The sequence below is a fragment of the Equus przewalskii genome, chromosome 18 (assembly GCF_037783145.1).
Source record: "Equus przewalskii isolate Varuska chromosome 18, EquPr2, whole genome shotgun sequence".
Classification (NCBI taxonomy): Eukaryota; Metazoa; Chordata; class Mammalia; order Perissodactyla; family Equidae; genus Equus; species Equus przewalskii.
This window is the reverse complement of record NC_091848.1, coordinates 40,818,638-40,840,915: the sequence shown is the minus strand read 5'-3', so window position 1 is coordinate 40,840,915 and position 22,278 is coordinate 40,818,638. Positions and strand designations below refer to the sequence as shown.

Genomic DNA, 22,278 nt, shown 5'->3' with positions numbered 1-22,278 from the left:
TAAATCAAGCTAACATCTGTTAAGTTAAATACATTCTGTAATTTTTACAAATATATCTTTATAACAAGTTGAAAGGACAAGTTGAAATTTAGAATTCTTAGGCTTCTTGGGATGCTGGAACGTGCAGCAAGGGGAGAGGCCTGTGGCCTGCCCTTCTCTCCTCCCACGCTGCTCTGCTCCGCACCGTGAGGGACCTGACATGCACGCATGTGATTGCCCCACCTTGCCCTTCCAATCTCTGTCCACACATCCCTGAAAACAGCCACCACGTGGCCACACCTGGGCGTCAGGGGGAACCAACGGCAGCAGATAGTCTGCCCTCAGGAGTCTGAATCCTGGGAAGAGGCCCATGGAGACTTTGGAAGCAGGCTTGGGGCCGTTTGTGCAAGGATCTTTAAAAGGCAGAAGAAACAGTCATTAGGACCATAAAGTAGTTTTGTGGATAGAGATGAATAATGTAGACAAACCTGTCACAGGAAACATCAAGCCCAAAGACAGAAGATGCAAATAAAGAGTATTAAGATTGGAAGGGGACATAGCTATAAAGGGTTTAAGAACTGCAAGAGAATGCTATGCATATCTTCTGCCCTGTATTTTATAACTTAGATAAATTATACAATTTTTAGAGAAAATATAAATTACCAAGTTGGTTTCAAGAAGAAATAGCAAACCTGAATAGAAGAATAACTATAGAAATTGACTTGGTAAAAAAAAAACAAAAAACTTTTTAAACCTTTTAAGAGCACCAGGCCTAAACAGTTTCACAAATAAGTTTACCACTCCGTCAAGGCACAAATAAGCTCTGTTTTATGAAAACTCTTCCAGCAGAAAGGATAGAAGTTAATTTATTCATTTTATGAAGCGAGTATAGCCTTGATTTGAAAACTGAATAAGGATAGTACTAGAAAAGAAAATTACAGGCCCATCTCACATATGAAGAACATGCAAAAATTCTAAATAAGATACCAGCAATCAAATCTTGCAGTATTTTAAAAAGATGACTTTATCATAACCAAGTGGGTTAATCACGTAGATTCAAGGTTAGTACAATATCGGAAAACCGACCAATGTAATTTACCATTTTGACAGAATATGTAGGGAAAATGTTTCAATAGATGCAGAAAAATTATTTGATAACGTTCAGCACTCAATCATGATATAAACTTTGAATAAACTGGATAAAAAGGGAATTTTACTAACTTAAAGGCATCTGCCACAGCCTTCAATAAACATGATACTAAACATGAACTTCTAGAAGCTTTCCTTTTAAAGAGAAAGACAATTATCCCTTTATCACCACTATTGTTTAGCAATGCAGAGAAGATCCCAGCCCAGAGCTTATTAAGCTAGGCTGTGACTCCTAGCCCCCAGGAACATTTGGAAATATGGGTGGCACCTTTTTTTTTAAGGTTGTCCCTGAGCTAACATCTGTTGCCAATGTTCTTTTCTTCTTCTTCTTCTTCTTCTTCTTCTTCTTCTTCTTCTTCTTCTTCTTCTCCCCAAAGGCCCCCAGTACATAGTTGTTTATTCTAGTTGCAGGTCCTTCTGGTTGTGCTATGTGGGACGCCACCTCAGCATGGCTTGATGAGCAGTGCTAGGTCCATGCCCGGGATCTGAACTGGTGAAACTCTAGGCTGCCGAAGGAGAGCGTGCAAACTTAACCACTTTGCCACGGGCCGGCCCCGGGTGGCATTTTTGTGTGTAGTAACAGTAGGAAGTGCTCCTGGCATTTAGCACATGGGATAGGGCTTGGGGGTAGGCTGACATGAATACTAAACATCATAGGGCAGCACCATATAACAAACAGTTGTGTGCCCAATATGCAGTAATAGCACTCTGGTTGAGAAATACGGAGTCAATGTAGTAAGATAAGAGGGGGAAAAATGACCTATGAGGATTAGAAAGAAGCAGCAAAACTATCTTGATTTGCAGACAGTGTGCTCATTTAGAAAATCAAATTAAATAACAAATTGTCAGAACTAAGAACTTGAGTTCAACAAGGTAGCTGATTATGAAGTCAGGATACAAAGATCAGTGACTTTCTTGTATATGAGCAATATCTAGTTAGAAATGTTATTGAAAAATCATATTCTTATTATTTTGGTGAGGAAGATTGGCCCTGAGCTAACATCTGTTACCAATCCTCCTCTTTTTGCTTGAGGAAGATTGTCACTGAGGTAACATCAGTGCCAATCTTCCTCTATTTTGTATATGGGATGCCACCACAGCATGGCTGATGAGAGGTGCATAGGTCTGAGCCTGGGATCCGGGCCAGTGAAACTTGGGCGGCCGAATCAGAGGGCGCAAACTTAACCACTACACTACTGGGCCAGCCCCGAAAAAATCATATTCTTAATAGCAACAAATAATGTACCCAGGAAATCACTTAATGAAAACATGTGCAAGGCATTTATGGAGAAAAATATACATTGTTTCTTAAGCACATAAACAAAGATTTGACAAAAAGAGAGGCACACCATGTTTATAAACGGGAAGACTCATGCTTGAATACATATTATTTCTTCCTCAAATATTTCATACCTTCACACAATTCTGATCCAAATCCCTATTCCCAGTATAGCCATACCTATGTAAATCAGCATCGTTCCTCTCCTCCTCCCAGAAATTACACAAAAGCAAGAAGGACAACACAACTCCCACGAATTCCATTTTCAGTGAAACTAAAAAATGTGAATATATATAAATAATCTGTGAACTACTAAATGTTTCTAAGGACTGCAAAGAGCAACTGAAATTAGGCAGAAGCAATGTGGGAGGAAGTGAGGAAGCATGGACTGTGGGAGAGGATCAGGGGAATCTCACAAGGCTTGAGCAAAAATATACTTCCGGAGGCAAACTTGACAATACCAGAAAAATTTAAAATAATTGTATTTTATGATCTAGCTGCTAGACTCTAGATCCTTCGAAGGATCCTAGAGAAATTCACATATGGGCATCATGAGACCAGTACAAGGATGTTTGTTGCAGCATTATTATGGGTAGTCAAAAAATTAGAAGCAATCTAACTGTCAGTTCGAGAAGGTGGCTTAAATTGGGTAGAGTCCTACAGTGGAAAAATGAAATTAGATCTCTGTATATGTATGCCTAAGTCCCCAAAACAAAGGTGAGTAAAAAAGCAAGTTGCAGAATGATACCTATAGTAAAATATATGTATGTAAATATTACATAAAAAACAGTACTATATTTTATTTATGTATAGTTCATTTTTTCACAGCTTTATTGAGACATAATTGATGTATAACATTGTCTAAGTTTAAGGTGTACGTGATGATTTGATATACATATATATTGTGAAAGGATTACCACAATAAGGTTAGTTAACACATCCATTATCTCACACAGTTATCATTTGTGTGTGTGTGGTGAGAACATTTAAGATCTACTCTTTTAGCAACCTTCAAGTATACAGTACAGTGTTATTAACTATAGATCTGTACATTAGATCTCCAGAAGATTAGATCTCCAGAACTTATTCATCTTATCACCGAAAGTTTGTACTGTTTGACCACTTTCACTCATTTCTCCCACTCCCTTGCCCCTGGCAACAACCAGTCTACTCTCTGTTTCTATGAATTTGATTTTAGAGTCCAGATATAAGTGAGATCCTATAGTATTTGTCTTTTTCTGTCTGACTTATTTTATTTAGCATAATGCCCTCAAGTTTTACCTATGTTGTCACAAATGACAAGATTTCCTTCTTTTTTTATGGCTGAGTAATATTTATGTGTGTCTATCTATCTATTTATCTATTGATCCATCTACCTCACATTTTATTTATCCATTCATCTGTCCATCGACACAGGCTGTTTCCATGTCTTGGCTGCTATAAAAAAGGCTGCAATGAACACGGGGGTGCAGACATCTCTGAGAGAGTGATTTCATTTCCTTCAGATATATACTCAGAAGTGGAACTGCTGGATCATATGCTAGTTCTACTTTTAATTTTTCAGAAACCTCCATACTGTTTTCTACAGTGGCTGCACCAATTTACATTCCCACCAACAGTGCACAAGGGTTCCGTTTTCTCCACAGCCTCACCAGCACTTGTTATCTCTTGTCTTTTTGGTAACAGCCATTCTAACAGGTGTGAGGTGATATCTCATTGTGGTTTTGATTTGCAGTTCCCTGATGATTAGTGATGTTGAGCACCTTTCCATGTACCTGTTGATCGTTTGTATGTCCTCTTTGGAAAAAGGTCTATTCAGATCCTCTGCTCCCTTTTCAGTCGCATTGTTTGATTTTGCTATTGAGTTGTATGAGTTCCTAGTATATTTAGGATATCAGATATATGGTTTGCAAATATTTTCTCCCATTCTATAGGTTGCCTTTTTATCTTGTGGATTGTTTCCTTTGCTGGCAGAAGCTTTTTAGTTTGATGTAGTCCCATTTGTTTATTTTTGCTTTTGTTGCTTGCACTTTCGGTGTCATATCCAAAAAAATCATTGCCAAGACCAATATCAAGAAGTTTTCCCCCTATGTTTTCTTCTAGGAGTTTTACACTTAAGTTTTTAGTCCATTTTGAGTTAATTTTTGTGAGTGGTGTAAGATAGAGGTCCAGTTCCATTCTTTTGCATGTGAATATCCAGTTTTCCTAGCACCATTTATTGAAGAGACTATCTTTTCTCCCTTGACTATTCTTGGCTCCTTTGTCAAATATTAGTTCACTGTATATGCATGCATTTATTTCTGGGCTCTTGACTCTGTTCCATTGGTCTATGTGTTCTATACTGTTCTGATTACTATAGCTTTTGTAATATGGTTTGAAATCAAGAAGTGTGATGCCTCCAGCTTTGTTTTTTTTTCAACATTACTTTGGCTATTTAGGATCTTTTATGGTTCCATATGAATTTTAGGATTGTTTTTCTATTTCTGTGAAAAATACTATTGAAATTTTGATATGAATTACATTGAATCTATGGATGGCTTTGGGTAGTATGGACATTTTAACAATATTAATTCTTCCAGTCCATGAACATGGGATATTTTTCCGTTTGCTTGTGTCTTCTTTAATTTCCTTCATTAATGTCTTATAGTTTTCAGGGTACAGATCTTTCATTTCCTTGGTTAAATTTATTCCTAAGTATTTTATTGTTTTTGATGCTATTATAAATGGGATTATTTTCTTTATGTCTTTTTTAGATAGTTCATTGTTAGTGTATAGACATGCAACTAATTTTTTTTATTTTATTGAGGTCCTAATAGTTTATAACATTGTGAAATTTCAGTTGTACATTATTATTTGTCAGTCACCATATATATGTGCCTCTGTTTCCCTTATTCCCACTCATCAGCCCTCTTCCTCTCTGGTAACCACTAATCTGTTCTCTTTGTCCATGTGTTTATCTTCCACATATGGGTGAAATGATATGGTGTTTGTCTTTCTCTGTTTGCCTTATTTCACTTAACATAACACCCTCAAGGTCCATCCATGTTGTTGCAAATGGGACAATTTTGTCCTTTTTTATGGCTGAGTAGCATTCCGTTGTATATATATATATATACCACATCTTCTTTATCTAATCATCAGTCAATGGGCACTTGGATTGCTTTCACGTCTTGGCTATTGTGAATAATGCTGCAGTGAACATAGGGGTGCATAAGTCTCTTTCTATTGTTGATTTCAAGTTCTTTGAATAAATACCCAGTAGTGGGATAGCTGGGTCATATGGTATTTCTATTTTTAATTTTTTGAGAACTCTCCATACTGTTTTCCATAGTGGCTGTAACAGTTTGTTAGAATAGCCATTCTAACAGGAGTAAGGTGATATCTCATTGCGTTTTGATTTGCGTTTCCCTAATGATTACTGATGTTGAACATCTTTTTACGTGTCTGTTGGTCATCTGTATATCTTCTTTCAGAAAATGTCTGCCCATTTTTTGATCGGGTTGTTTGTTTTTTTGTTGTTGAGTTGTATGAGTTCTTTATATATTTTGGGGATTAACCCCTTGTCAGATATATGACTTGCAAATATTTTCTCCCATTTGGTGGGTTGTTTTATTTTGAGAACCACAACTAATTTGTGTATGTTAATTTTTATATCCTGCAACTTACTGAATTCATTTATTAGTTCTAATGGGTTTTTGTTTTGTTTTTTTGAGGAAGATTAGCCCTGAGCTAACATCTGCTGCCAATCCTCCTCTTTTTGCTGAGGAAGACTGGCCCTGAGCTAACATCCATGCCCATCTTCCTCTACTTATTTGTGGGACACCTGCCACAGCATGGCTTGACAAGCAGTGTGTAGGTCCACACCCAGGATCCGAACCGGTGAACCCCAGGCCAGCGAAGCAGAATGTGCACACTTAACTGCTACACCAGAGGCAGCCCTTATAATGGTTTTTTGATAGAGTCTTTAGGGTTTTCTATATGTAAGATCATGTCATCTGCAAACTGAGACAGTTTTACTTCTTCCTTTCTGATTTGGATGCCTTTTATTTCTTTTCTTGCATGATTGCTCTGGCTAGGACTTCCAGGACTATGTTAAATAGGAGTGGCGAGAGTGAGCACTTTCGTTTTGTTCCTGGTATTAAAGGAAAAACTTTCAGCCTTTCACTGTTGAGTATGATGTTACTGTGAGCTTGTTTGTGTAGTTTATTTTTGTTTCATATTTGTTTTTATCAGAGAGGGAGTATAGTTTAGTGCATAAGACAAGCATCAGATTGCCACATTCAAATCCTGATTCCACCAGTTACCAGCAGTGACCTTTTGCAAGTTACTTTGATATTTCTTCATATTTCAAAATATAGGTTTGTCCAATACAAGGCATGCCAATGTGGATTATTCAGCAGTCCCATAATATTCTTCAAATACTTTCTAGCATTTTACATGCAACCTAAAATGTCTTCTGGCTGAATTACCAACAAGAGGCAGTGCAGTGCACAGATAACAAACTGTGAGGCACATCTGGGGATGTTTGCTAGTGTCATTTTATCCTGTTATAACCCTCGAATTCAAACAGAGAAGGAACTGAACGGGAGTAAATTAAATACCGGTAGGTACATGAGTTTGTCCGTGTGTTTCTAAAGCGTTTTGCTTCCCCCTCCAGGTCGCGGTCTCCCGGCAGGACAAGCCGAGGTGGAGATGATAGAACGTGCCCGGGAGAAGCGCGCTTGGGAGGCCACTCTGCCCCCTCTGAGTGACACCGCCCAGTTTGAGAAGAGGAGGAGGATGATGAACGTGATGGAGAGGAAGGAGTGGGCCTTCAGAGAGCAGGAGATTGAAAAGTAGGTTCTCGATCCCCTGGACAACTGCTTCTGCACTAATGAGAGTATCGCTAATACTTTTGACTGTGAAGCATTTTCCCAAAGGCATGGGTTTAAAAGCAACCCTCAACACGGAGAGATTCAGGAGCAATCGCTCTATAATTTTCTCTTCAATAATATAAAAATGTGTGAGGCCCTCTTTGTGAAGTTCAGCACGGAACCCAGATTTGAACAATTGCTCAAGGCATCTCTGGTTCTTCCCTTCCCTTTTCTCTTTGGTATCTAATCTTGACTGTCATAGAATTCCACTGATTTCTGCAAAATGTCTTTCAAACCATCCCTTTCTGTTCATTCCCAGTGCCACTGTCCCTAGGCCTTGGCCCTCTTCATGTCCCGCAAACAGCCTCCTAGCTAATCCTGTCTCTTCATCCCCCTGGTACTGGATTCACCATCAGGACACCTTGGAGTCTAGCTACCGCTAATGGGACATTTTCTATTTAAAAGACAAATTGTGGACTTCTTCAATTAAGAGATGAGCTTACAGCACATAAAGAACAATATGCTGAGGTACTTCTGGTTGAGTTTTAAGTCATTTTAACTGCTGTATTTTCAGTAATGAGGTTGTCCCTGCAATGAATAGGAATGATGAGAACCAAAAAATCTACAACTCCCTAGCAAGAAAGGAACGAAGGGAGCTGGTTGGGGTTGTCCTTTGTTCCGGGCTGTGCTGAAGCACTTTATTGCTCATAGCAATGCTACCAAGGCCCCTGACAGTGTGCTTACACACAGGAAAGTTAGAGGCCAAGAGAGTCAGGGACCCAGCATGGTTCTGAATTCAGCGTATGTTTGTATTTTTAGAACACCTTCTCATTAACCCTCAATCCAGACTGTGTGATGTTTTGGCAAAAGCTTGCAATTTAATAGAAAATAATGTTTGGGGCAAAGTAGGTGTCAGATATCTAATCTTGTCTGCAGAAATTTAAGTTTCTTGCTGTGATTTGTAGAGGTATATTCTTGTCAGAAGAACATTAAAGTGTTAAAAATGTATTTGACCAGAATGAAGATATCACCTGGGAAAATGAGTACTTTTGTTAAACTGAGGTTAATTTTAATAAACATATTTTGAGTCCCTCCTATCTGCCAGCTCTGTGCTGTGAGCTGGGGAAAGAGGGAGGCCTAGGAAAGCGCTGTGCCCTCACACACTCTTTATAGTCCTCTGGGGCAGGGAGTGGGGGCTGGGAAATGGGCAGGGAGGTGTGTGGGGATGGGGCAAAAGACCTCCAGACCAACACGTCTCAGGCAGGGTCTCTCAGGTGATGTGCTGGGGAGCTCAGGCGAGAGAACAGTTAGTTTGAGGTGGGTGGGGATTTGGGGGAACTACTGAGAGGGAGTAGCCTTTGAGCTGGGAACTGTTGAAGGGTAAGAGCAATCAGGTGGAAGGTAATATCAGTGGTGATGATGGTGATGATGATGATATTCACAGAGCACGTAACACTTGTAGAATTCTAACTGTGTACCGGAGCCAAGTTCCAAGCCAGTAGTTCTCAAAGCGTGGTCCGCAGACCAGCAGCATCAGCATTACCTGGGAACTTGCTAGAAAGGCACATTCTTAGGCCCCATCCCAGACCTTCTGAACCCGGGTGGGGCACATCAATCTGGGTCATAACAAGCCCTCCAGATTATCTGACGCATGCTCAAGTTTGAGAACTACTCTTCTAGCACGTCGTGTGCATTCACTCATTCAACACTCACAACAACCTTATGGGATGGGTGCTATTATCGTGTCCATTTTATGACTGAAGAAGTTGAGGGAAGTGATGAAGTTGAGAACTGAACCTAGGATTTCCAACTCGAGAGGGAAAGGTGACTTTGGTGTGTGGCTTATTTTTTAAAATGCCTGCCTCTCCACATTCACTTGTCACTCCTTCCCGCCCTCCCATGTGTATTCACTTTGAGAAGCTCCACCAGTATGACAGGCTGGCTCTCTCTCTGGTCCTTTTGAATAGTGCACTCCCTCTGCTGAGGCCGGACTTCTCCCTGTCAGTGTGCAAATCTCAGTCCTTGTGTGTCCTCAGGCCTGCCTTCCCCACCATCCCCTCCTTCCCCCATCAACTGGGAACAGTGCTGGACGTGAGTGCTTTCATGCTTCTTCCCCCACAGAAGTCTTGTCACTCCCCTGGTCTGGTATTCATCCCCTTGTATTGCAAATGTTGCTTTCTATGCCCCTCCCACCAGAACAGTGCTTCCAAAGAAGGCGGTTTACCTTTCTTCATTGTTTGTTCCCTCCCTGGCTTATGGCGAATACTTAATAAATATTTGACAAATGAGCGGCTGAATGAATTACTGTATGAATTTTTAAGCAGGAGTAAATTGTTCAGCTCTCTCTTTTAGGAAGGAAGATCTTGATAGCTATGTGGAACAAGACTGGGGGTAGGAGAGACTAGAGCAGCAGCTAGAGTCCAAGTTAGGAGAGGCATGACAGGAAAACGTGAGCTGGGGAGTGGATGCAAGAAGGTTTTTAAAGGAGGACTCATTAGACAAGGGAAGAAGTGTAAGGGGTAGATTTCTGGGGGAACAAAACGAGTGGGTTTATTTTAGGTTGTCAGGGGATAGCTGGAGATTCAAGTAGACAGAAATTCTGGCTCAGAAATATCTGGGCTGGAAGTACAGCTTTTGAAGTCATCTGTGCATAGTTGTATATGCATGAGCAAGACAGTGCTGGGAGAACCAGGGGAGGGTGAGGGGAAAGGCAGCGATCAAGCACCTACCTGTGCCAGACGCTGGCATTTTCACATTCGCGACGTAGGATAGCATAACACACCCTCATTTTCTCTTCACTCTTCCTCTTACTTAACCCTCCAGCAGTACCAGTCGCCCTGGAATTGTTGTTCATTTAGACTTATCTGCCTAGAGAGCCCCGTTTTTTACCTCCCTACCTGGCACCCTCTTCCTTGTCCTTCAGAACCATACCCAGACTTTTTCCTATAGAGGCCCTATAGTTGCCTCTTCGAAACCCCCATTCATTTGTCACCCTTTGCCACAGTGGTCTTTTGAAAATAAATGAATATGATACCAGCCCAAAGATCCTGTTTATGGCAGGTGTTGCCTTTCTCCCTAGCGGAACACCCTGTTTGAGATACCATATACTTCTTGATGTTTTGTGATGTATTTGAAGATTGCAGGAGATTCGCCTAGAAGTTCTAAAACAGCTGTTGAAAAAGCGTGATGAGAATCAAAATGAAGTGAACACGAAGCACTTGAACGCCCAGTGGTCTAAACTGCAGGAAGCAAAGGAGGCAAAGCTGGCACAAATTCAGCGTGCACACGTGTCAGGTAGCGGTGTGGCGTGCACAGTGGAGAGCGTGGAAGAGTTGGCTTTGCTTTGGATCTTTGACCAAACCTGATTTAACTATGCTATAATCCTTTTTGGGCCCTGGTGTTATTAAACGGGTAAGGGATGGGGGATGAGTTATGTTTCGAAAGTAGAAGAGTGGAGGGAAATTTCTCACCAAGAAGATCAAGTAATGATGTTCTAACAGGTAGTTGAGTTGTGGACATTTTGGGGCATGTGTGTGTAGGGGTCGGCTCCTCATATTCATGGGCTGGAACCCTGGATAATCCTGTTTCTCAGCCTTTTTTTCCTTATTGTCTCCTAACAGAGACATTGATATCTTTTTTTCTACTTGCCCCCTGCCCATGAAATTTTAATACCATCAATATGCTGTATATCTGCTTATGTACTATGTCTGTACTTTATACATAAGAGGAGCCAGTAGAGGATTAAGAATGACTAAATAAAAATTTTAAATAAAAATTTAAATTAAAAAATGTTTAACTTAGTAGTATTTAACTTAACTTTATAGCTATATTTGCTGAGTAAATTTTAATATACGGTAGTCCCCACTTATCCATGGGGAATATGTTCCAGGACCCCCAGTGGACGCCTGAAACCACGGATGGTACTCAGCCCTATATATGCTATGTTTTTTCCTGTACGGACATACCTATGATAAAATTTAACTTACGAATTAGGCACAGAAAGAGATCAACAATAACTAATAATACAACAGAATGATTATAACAATATACTGTAATAAAAGTTACTGTAGATCTTAGCAACCTCAATATATGATTCTTTTCCTTTCCTTATTAAGTCAAACTTTCACCTTTTCGCTTAAAGGAAGCACTTTATGGCTTCTCTTTGGCATATCCAAATTGCCAGCATTACTACTCTTGCACTTTTGGGCCATTATTAAATAAAATAAGGGTGACTTGAACACAAGCCCCGTGATACCACGACCATCGATTTGATAACCCAGAGGGCCACTAAGTGACTAATGGACAAATAGCAGATACACCATGGATGTGCTGGACACAGGGATGATTCATGTCCCAGATGAGAAGGAGCAGGACAGTGCAAGATTTCATCATGCTACTTAGAACAGCACACAATTTAAAAAGTTATGAATAGTTTATTCCTGGAATTTTCCATTTAATATTTTCAGACCACAGTTGACTGCAAGTAATCGAAACCATGGAAAATGAAATCACAGATAAGGGGGAACTACTGTAATTTATTTGCTTATAAAAATTATAATGTATCAATTGTATGTGCAAATTAGTGATTTATATACATAATAGGAATGTAATCACATTTAAAAAAATCATTCAAAATTGTTATTTTTCTAACAAAAGTAAAATAATTATAAAAATTAAATTAATTCCAGGGCTGGTCCAGTGGTGTAGTGGTGAAGTTTGCATGCTCCACTTTGGTGACCTGGGGTTCACAGGTTCAGAACCTGGGTGCTGACCTACACACTGCTCATTAAGCCACACTGTGATGGCATCCCACATACAAAATAGAGGAAGACTGGCCCAGATGTTAGCTCAGGGCCAGTCTTCCTCAAGCAAAAACAGGAAGATTGGCAACAGATGTTAGCTCAGGGCCAATCTTCCTTACCAATAATAATAATAATAATAATAATAATAATAATAATTCCTTAAAAATTATTTTTAGTGAACTTAACTTTTAACTTTTTCTTGATGTGAGAAAATAACTTTTAACTTAACTAGCTGCTAGGTATGCATTTAGATATTGTCAACATTTTTTCTTTTCAGTACTTAACATAACTAATGATGGGTTGACTTTTTGTTTTTTACTCCTCCTGTCCCTCTCTTCTGCCCTCTAGTTTCCCATCCAAGTACTAGCCAGGCCCGACCCTGCTTAGCTTCCAAGATCAGACAAGATCAGGCATGTTCAGGGTGGTATGGCCATAGACTCCCACCCTCTGGGATCACCTCCCAAATAAACTACCCGCAGGCACACCTTTGTCTCAGGCTCTCCCTTTGGGGGAACTGAGGCTAAGACACAACTCAAATATCACTACCTCAGAGAGGCCCTCCAGGACCCCTCAGATAAGTCAGGGCCCTGTTACCTGTTCTCACTGTTATATGCACCTGAACTTTTTGTGTGCGTGAGAAAATAACTTCTAAGTTAACTAGCTACTAGGTATGCATTTAGACATTGTCTACATTTTTCCTTTTCAGTATTTGACATAACTAATGATAGGCTGACTATCTTTTGTAGATAAATAATAAAAATGCAAACTGTTTTTATTTACTTCTAAAACCCCAAGTAACACACAAAAGTGCTGAGGATCAAACATAAACAACATCCATCAGGCAGCAGGGGCACATGCAGGGGCACGTGCACCCCTAGCAGTGTGACTTCACAATCGCGATGTGGTCTTACAGCCATTGGGTTGCATAGTGCAGAGCCTTCCAAAGGGGATGGGCTGTGACAGGAATGGAGGAGGAGCAGGAGGAGGCAGGAGCATGCCTCCTTGATGAGCAGACTCCTGACGGGCACCCCTGAGCTCTTTCCCTCAGACTGCCAGACAGTTCTGAAGGCTGCAAGCTGGGATCCATTCTGCTTTATTTCAGTGTTAGCCAAGATGGACAGAGATGATCGAAGAACCTCTTGCCTTCTCTTTCTCTTTTTTTTCTTTTTTAAGAGATCATTCATTTCTTCTTTATATACGTGTTTTTTCCTATAACTTATTTTTTTAAATTGAGTAACATTGGTTTATAACATTATATATGTTTCAGGTGTACATCATTATATTTTGACTTCTGCATTGACTACATCATGTTCACCACCAAAAGTCTAGTTGCCATCTGTCACCATACACATGTGCCCCTTTACCTCTTTCTTCCCTCCCTTTTAATTATTCTCCCGGAGAGAATAACTCTCCTAGTCTCCACTGAACATATATTTTTCAGTTACTTTGAGTTTCTTTCATTCATTTAACAAACTTTTATCGAATACCTCTTCTTGGCCCAGAACTTGGAATGCAGTTATAAAAGATTTTTGATGAGTACTAGTTAAGGACACTAGCTGATTCAGCTTGTCACTCCCACCTGTCTCATCATAATCTGGGCTGTGCAGATGCCCTCTGATTTTAGTGTCACATTCTGGCTACAGTGAGTGGTCATCATGAAACTCATTCAGTTCAGTAACTTCCCTGTGAATAAAACTAGAACTGGTTTACTATTCTGCATTTGGATCATTCAGAACAATATTTTGGAGATAGTCATGGAGGTATGTTTTGTTTTAGCAATCAGAAAACTTATGGGAAAGGGAAAGAATATAGAAGGAAAGTTGGAGAGAAGAAATATCATCAAGGATTATTCTGATTATGCATCACAGGTCTATGGACCTCTGTCACGCCTTGGTCGTTTCCCAGACAACAACTCAGAGGACTTTGTAGTAAAAAACCTCTATCTCAACACCTATGAAGGTAAGTAATTTAAATAACTGCAAATCTAGTATAAGAGGGTTATCTTAGAAATGTAAATTAAATATATAAAATATAGCAATTTAATTTAGATTAAAAGCTAAACAACAAATAAAAATGAGTAAGAAATAGCAAGGAATACATTTAATATTATTAGTCAGTTCGTACAAACCAACAAAAACTATGAAGACCCAAATAAATGGATACACTATACAAAAATTCATCAAGGAGTAAACTCAATTAGCTCCTAAACATTTAAACGTTTAATATCACTAATAATCAAAGTTATGCAAAAACGAAATAGAAAAAGCTTTTATACCAACGTTATGAAGCAAACAAGAAATATATAATGAAGTCAGCCCTTTAAGAAGAAATGTCAGAAGACTAGTGGGCAACAGGATGGATAAGCAGTGGATAAGTTTATGGGCGGGGCTATACCTGTTATAAAGTCTGAGAGGCTTATTTAAATTATTTAAATTTCAGTTGACAAGTTGAAACATCACGTGGCCAAGATCATGAGTTGATGGTCACACTGTTGAACGTGTGGACCATCTCCAGAGCAAGATATGATACGTCGGTGTACATTCACTTTGGAATGGTGGTGCCATGTATCATATGATCGTTAATTTTCTATTGGTTATTATTGTGGAATTTATTACCTTTTTGTAGGGCAGTGTTTTCATTTTAGAATGCATTTCTCATTTTATAGTCTAAGTCACTGAGAACATGAGTTAATTATACAGAAATCTGCCTTACATTTTGGGGACAATTCAATTATATGAGATACACCTTATCAATAATTCCAAATGAAACCACTTGGCAAACAGCTACTAAAATCAACAATATGCTTTCAAAATGCTAAACTTAAGCGCCAGATGCTAAAAACATGTACTTCCTTCCCATAGGATTAGTCGAACTTGAGTCATGTCTCCCGGATTTTGTGACTCAACCCCGCATCAGACCTCCAAAACCCAAAGTCACTACCACCAAAGCTGGCTTTCTAAAGAGGGTAGCAAGGATGGACCATGAGCTGGCAGAAGTTCATAAGGTATAATCCTTATCTGGACGACAAGATGCTTCTAGTGAGAACTTTGCAGAGAAAACCTCCATCTCAGAAATTGCACCGTGTCTTAAGCAGCAGTGTCCAGCAGTTCTCAACACATAACTCCTTGCCTGTGCTGTGCGGAACCAATGTGGTTTTTTGTCTCATTTCAAACTGTAGGAAAACATTTTGTAGGTTATTCTGCCCATTTGCAGAAGTCATGTTACTTTCTAAAACTGGTTCTGACTTTGGGTCTACATACTAAAATCTGACACTACATTGAGGAGTAGCACATTTCTAGTGTTAGGAATTACTATTGGTTTTAATAGTGTAATAGGCCTCATTTTCTCCCTTTTAGATTTGTTAACAGAGCATCAGGAAGAAAGAGAGTCATGTTCAACCACTTTCTCATTTAGTTTAAAACTCAACTAAATGAGACAGTTACATGGTCATCCCCACAAACCAACTACACAGCAACCACCAGCTGGTTTTCTCTGTTGTTAATTGGACTATAGGTGTAGACTTGGATACTTTAGAATTCATGATTGTTAATAGTGGTGTTCAATCTTTAGCGTGCATCAGAATCACACGGACGGCTTGTTAAAATGCCTGTTGCTGGGCCCCATTCCCACTTCCCGATTCAGTAGGTCTGGGGTGGGACTGGAGTATTTGTATTTTTTACGTTTCCAGGTGATGCTGATGCCACAGGAGCCACACTTTGAGACTCACTGGTTTATGACATACTCTCATCACTGGTCCATGCATGTTTGTTCAGTTGGTTTTAGTATTAGAATAAGAATCCATGAGAGTCCATACTCAAGATAAAAATTAGGACTTTGACAATAATTATGTATATCTATGTGGTTCTTTCCCACCTCATCCCTTTGTCTCCATCTACCCATTCTGAAGTCTATGTTCATCATTCTGTCACTGTCTGTAAGATTATTTTCATACACTCTTTATTAGGTTATGGAAATTCCCTTCTATTTCTGATTTACTGAAGCTTTTAATCATATATTTATGTTGAATTTTATCAAATGTTTTGTTGTATCTATTGAGGTAATTATATATTTTTTCTTTTTAAAATTATTATTATGGTAAGGAAAATTTATAATTTTTCACAGGTATCCTTACATACCTGGCATGAACCTAATGTGGTCAAGGTGTATTATTTTTAATACAGTCATGCATCACTTAACAACAGGGATACGTTCTGAGAAATGCGTTGTGAGGCCATTTTGTCGTTGTGCAAACATCAGCGAGTGTACTTACGCAAACCCAGATGGTATAGCCTACTACACACCTAGGCTATGTGGTACTAACCTTATGGGACCGCTGTCGTCTATGTGGTCTGTAGTTGACCAAAACATCATTATGTGGTGCATGATTGTACATTGTTGGATTTGGTTTGCTAATATGTTGTTCAGAATTTTTAGCTCATGTGGAAGAATAAGAGTTTGGGGTTTTGCTTGCAGACACACGTGACAGAACGTTTTGAAAACTTTTCATTTTAAAATCTTCAAAATCTTTTGATTAAAATGGATACGCCTGGAACGTGTGCTGTGCATATTCAGTGGTTAATTTCTCCTTAGGAACATCACAGCATCCCTTGAGAGATACAAGCACCCTGGTTTGGCCTTTCTCAAACTGTCCTAGCATAGCCATAGAGAAGATTTTTCTTTCGGTTTTTTTCTTAAAGATTGGCACCTGAGCTAACAACTGTTGCCAATCTTTTTGTTTGTTTTCTGCTTTTTCTTCCCAAATCTCCCCAGTACATAGTTGTATATTTTAGTTGTGGGTCCTTCTAGTTGTGGCACGTGGGACACCGCCTCAGCGTGGCCTGACGAGTGGTACCACATCCCTGCCCAGGATCCGAACCTGTAAACCCTAGGCCTCAGAAGTGGAGCGCTCGAACTTAACCACTCAGCCACGGGGCCGGCCCTGAGAAAATTATTTCTGATTGATAGTCAGGTCTGTGGCCTAAATCTGGTAGTGGAAGAAAATACAAAGGTATGGAATGACACTAGTTGGTGTTATTGCAGGTACTGTTGGAGAAGAAGAATAAGGTTCTTGAACCAAAGAAACCTCCGCGCTTTCTTCAAAGAAAGCTAATTCCCCAACCTCGGCTCCCAACTCCAACCTTGGAAATGGGCTCCAATGTAAGTTTGAAACTTTTCCATTTGAAATGCTAAATTCGGTATTGCTGTCTGTTTATTCTTAGGATAGTTTGGGTTAAAGACAAACCTAATTTAACAGTGTTAATTTCCCTAGATCTGACTTATGTTGCCTTTATTTTTATGTTTCAAACATCACACCACACACACACACACAAACAAGCAAAAGAAATGAAATCAAATCAAATCTAAACCCAGTCCTTTTCAAGAATACAAAATATTCTCAAGAGAAATAGGTGTCAGAAGGTAATTCTCATGTATGTTAAATAAAAAAAGAAGATCAAATGATGATCAGTTATCATAACTCTTCCCACATGGGGAAGTGGCTGATAACAGCTGGAGTCGGAGAGGAGCAGAAGGCCAGAGGTGTGAGGCTGGCTTCTGAGGTTAGACTGGCTGAGAGTTCACCCTGACCAGGGCGTACCTCACCTTCATAGATCCCCAAACTCAGCCTGGGCAAGGTACCAGAGCTGGTTAGGATTTAGACTGACTAGGACTAAACAAACCAACAGGAAACTGCTAGAGATGCCACAATGCAAATTTACTGACTTTTGGAGAGAAATAGAACTGCCTGGTGGATCAGGATGTTCCTCTTGGCAGGCCAGCCCATATCTCCCAGGACAGGGCCATTCTCAGAAGAAGCCAAATTGTATTCAGAAAGTTGTTCTGCTCTGTCAGAGGGAGGGGAGTTGACAGGAGATCTCACTCACGCCTCTGATGGGTCAGCTCTGTGGAGGGACTGGAATGCTCCCACTGACTGGCCTGGAGGTACTTCTGGACAACATCCCCTTTTCTAGGCTTCGCGCTGACCACTGCCTGGGGTTAACATGGTGACTTTCACATGTGTGCATGCCGTTGATTTGACTGTTGCTTTCTTTTGCATTCAGAGGCATCTTAATTAGATTTGCAGGCTCTGCTCTTTCTGCTTTTGAAACATAATTATTTACGGTAATTTTTGCAGATGGCTAATCTTGTCCATTATATCCTGATTTTCCCAGCTTGAATAAATTCTTATGAGAAGCACCTCACTCTAGACTGTGACATAGACTAGCTGTGTTCTTTGTCTACTCATGATCAAACATGAAAAAACTATTGCAAAAGGGATGTTATAAGCAATACTTGCGCTTCAAGGAGAATTTGCTGGAAAGGAGTATAGAAAAACGAAAATGGCTTATTTTTCAGGGATAGCATGACTGGGTTAATTTTTTGCTCTTGATATGATTTGTTAATATCTTATTTCTGATGAAAAATAATAATGAATTTTAGCAACGCAGTAAGTGACACTGAAAATACTTTATGTTCATTGAGAGTAGGGACCATGTTTGATTTCTCTTTAAACCCTCCGGCATCTAGCACAGTCTCTTTTTCTTGATGTAAGTCTTCAAAAAGATATTTGATGCTGACTGCCGCTCTTCTCAAGCTGGTTGGTTCTCCCTTTGTTCTTTTAGGAAGAAGAGGATATAGAAATGGCTGTGATCTACCTGCAAAAGTTACTCCGAGGCAGAGTCGTTCAGAACATGGTATGGACGGTCCAGCCGCTGGCCCCGTGCTGCTTCTCTGAGGATAGATTTAGAGGATGCATATGTGCTGGTTCCTTGGGGTGAATTCCCTCTTGCACCTTGCTGTCCTGAGGAACTATGCTCTTGAATCACTTACCCATTCCCTTCTATGGCCATAGTTTGTCCAGGTGGGTGGCATAGTGTCAAGGGGAGAAGGGACCTGCCAGCTGTTTGCCACAGTTGTAACCAAGGCAATGCGAAACTAAAGTCGTCCTTTGAATTGCTAAATCCACCAGTTTTCTTACCTGAATATCGACTGTTCAAGCCTCACAAACCAAGTAGATTCCCTGATTTTCCACAAAGTCATAGTAAAATTATTTGTTTACATATAGCTAGCAACGCCTGCATAATAAATGAAATATCTAAATAATAATAACTACAGTTTTGAACCCCTACTATATTTTCGCATTATACATTCTTTGCTTTTCATATATAATCTCATTTTTTTTTCTATCAATTACTCCATTTTATAAGCAAGTAATGTGAGTCTGAAAGAGATTATGTAAACTGCCAGCAAATTCAACTCTGGTCTCCTGACTGTAAAGCCTTCACTGGATTATCTGTGCTGCTAGAGCAAGCACACTTACTTACTTCAATTTGAAAATGGACTGATATAAAGTCCCAGCTACAAAGCTTTTTCTCCCCAGACAGCTCGAACTCTTAAGAGGCTCAGTGATGATGAGGATGTCTGGGAAGCTGGGGGAGCATCTTGTGCTCAGCATTATTCTTTACTCTCCTTCCAGTTTTTTCCTAGGAGAAATACCACCATTAAGTTCAGACAGCGGGTTATGTGTTTCAAACCAGGGGCAGACCTCTTGGAGAAGAAAATACGGCCATGAAAAATCCCAACCCCAGGCTTCTTAGGGAAGGAGCACAGGAAACGAGGGGAAGGTTCTAATTTCTTAATACGACCTTATAGTTGTCACCTTGTCTTTGAGAGCCATTTTAAGAAATTGAGTAAACAACTCTCTGATCACTAAGCTCCTTCTCTGCCTGAGCAGCTGAAGGAGAAAACAGGGCTGGATTCCAGCTCTGTGGAACATACCTGCTCTGTGTCCCAAAAGGCAGAACAGAACCCACTGTTCACAAGTGCCTCATAGATCACTGCGTGCACATCCTCGTGCCTGGCACAAGGGATACTAATTTGCAAGTCTCTCTTTGATTTGATACAGATGTTTGAAGGGAAAGAAAAGCGACTGGAGTTGATCCAGGAGCTGCGCACGAGCCACGCACTACAGGAAGATGACAGGCTGGTGAAGAAAGCCGAGAAGCAAGTCACCCTGGCCTTGCAACGCCAGAGGAACTTGCATGAGCACAAGGTTCTTCCGTTTTCTTTCTTGTTACTTTCTTCTTACATTTTCGCCCTTGAGTTTTATTATTGCACATGCAACGTTATAATAACAGTAAGTATGATGATGCAAAGGAAGCATCCCGGAAATCCTACCACTCTGTCACCATCAGCATTTTTAAACAATGCCTCTGCAGCCCATAATTTGAATGGGGTGTGTCCTCACTGATTTGAATATGGTCTTTCTTTCTTTGCAATAAAAAAAAAAGGAAAAGAAAAGAAAGCCCACTTTTCTTTTTTTAAAGATTTTATTTTTCCTTTTTCTCCCCAAAGCCCCCCGGTACATAGTTGTATATTTTTAGTTGTGGGTCCTTCTGGTTGTGGCATGTGGGATGCTGCCTCAGCATGGTTTGATGAGCGGTGCCATGTCTGCGCCCAGGATCCAAACTGGCAAAACCCTGGGCTGCCGAAGTGGAACATGCAAACTTAACCACTCAGCCACTGGGCTGGCCCCGAAACCTCACATTTTAAAAGGATTTTCCTTCCAATTTTTCTTAAATATTTATTGACTCAACTATATTTCAGGGGGAGCTAAGCAGAATGAATAAGTAATAAAAGCAATAATAAAAAAGTGAAAAATGAGATTTATTTTAAAATAGCACTTATTTGTAAGTTTTGGAGCTGCACACAGCATGCTGGTTAAACTGCATATTCAATATGTTAATATCTCATGATCTTCTGGGACTGTCATCATGGCCTCTAAGCTCTGTGTCATCTGACAATGGCTGGTATTTGCAGCTCTGACCCAACAACTGTAAATATTTTTCCTTTTCTGGCATTTGTCTATATTTACACAGTTTTTAATGTTATCGACTTCACCGTAAATACACTTTTACTATCTCTCCCACTTGTCTGTAAATCAATGTGAAAAAGAATTGGTTTGCACAGAGTGTAGTCTTAGGAGAAAGTAAACTTACGGCAGAGTTGACGTGACCCATCTTTGGTAACACACGTAACTCCCGTGCTGTGTGGGATTGGGCACAAATGGTAAGCAGCTTGGAAACGCGCACAACGTTATTCCTCTTACATGACAGCGGGACTCTGAATGGTCCCCTAGTGTTGGCGAGTTGGTGTGGGGGAGGGAGGGTGAAAGTTACAGGCCATGCGACCCAACAGAGAGACCAGAGAAAGCAGAGAGCGTGGACACTGGGGTCTCTGAACCTGGAGGTCTGAGAGCTGTGGAGACGATGGAGCTGGGGCTGCGCTTCTGTTCAATAGGGGGCAGAATGCCCTGGAAGCACCAGGTCTCAGGACCTGGATGGAAAAATGCCTTCCTGGGGCCTTTAAGGTTTCTTTCTTTCTTTTTTTCTTTTGGTGAGGAAGATTGTCCCTGTGCTAACATCTGTGCCAGTCTTCCTCTATTTTGTATGTGGGACGCTGCCACAGATGAGCCGTGTGGAGGTCCACACTCAGAATCCGAACCCAGGCCGCAGAAGTGGAGCGCATGAACTCAACCATTGTGCCACAGGGTCGGGCCCTCCTTTAAGGTTCCTGATTACAGACTTTACCAGATGCAGCTGAGCCAGTCCAGGCTTTTCAACTCCTCTGTCCCGTTTAGTGGATAAATGCTTGACTGCTATGTTGGCTAAGAGCTAAGGGAGGAGCTAATGAGAAGAGCGGTCACTTGGCCAGGGACTGACCCTGCTCCCCTGCAGCTGTACCTGGATCCGCCAGTGACATGCAGGGGTCTGAGGGAGTGGGCACCTCACATACCCCTACAGCAATGCTGAGTCTCTCCTTTTCTCCTCTTATATTTTTGTGGAAAACAGCCCGGAAAATGCACGGTTCCCAATTATGTAATGCATGACGTGATATGATCACAGCAAACTCACCTTCTTAAATGTTTTTACTTAATTTTCAAATTAGATTGTACTACCTGAGTATACCCAAATTTCTTGCCGAGAGAGAAGGCTAGACCTGAACAGGGAGCCATCTCGGGACTTTAAAGGTTGCATCTGCCTCTGAGCAAGGGAGCTTGTGATCCCAGGAGACAGGCGAGAAAGCGTTTGTGATCTCTGGGCTGAATGACACTGTTGATAAATGTAAGGAGCATCTTAGTCTCGCCCTTTCTTTCCACCTCTCCCTATTATAGATGTAAAGCTGAACTTTGTGGTTAGAAAGTATGTGTGCGCAGGGA

At 40.4% G+C, this 22,278-nt stretch overlaps 1 protein-coding gene across 9 annotated transcripts in view; it reads left to right on the top strand.

Annotated features, from left to right (window-relative positions):
• Positions 1–22,278, top strand: part of CFAP91 (cilia and flagella associated protein 91) — a 62,588-nt gene that overhangs the window by 21,513 nt on the left and 18,797 nt on the right. For all 9 annotated transcript variants that reach the window (XR_011529181.1, XR_011529180.1, XM_070582648.1 and 6 more), the window contains exons 7-13: positions 7,065–7,242; positions 10,397–10,554; positions 13,839–14,021; positions 14,924–15,066; positions 17,103–17,219; positions 18,683–18,754; positions 19,966–20,112. Coding sequence is in view for 7 of the 9 variants with exons in the window: in XM_070582648.1 (XP_070438749.1) it covers positions 7,065–7,242; positions 10,397–10,554; positions 13,839–14,021; positions 14,924–15,066; positions 17,103–17,219; positions 18,683–18,754; positions 19,966–20,112 (998 nt within the window). In the remaining 2 variants the exon portion in view is untranslated. The remainder of the gene's footprint in view (positions 1–7,064; positions 7,243–10,396; positions 10,555–13,838; positions 14,022–14,923; positions 15,067–17,102; positions 17,220–18,682; positions 18,755–19,965; positions 20,113–22,278) is intronic.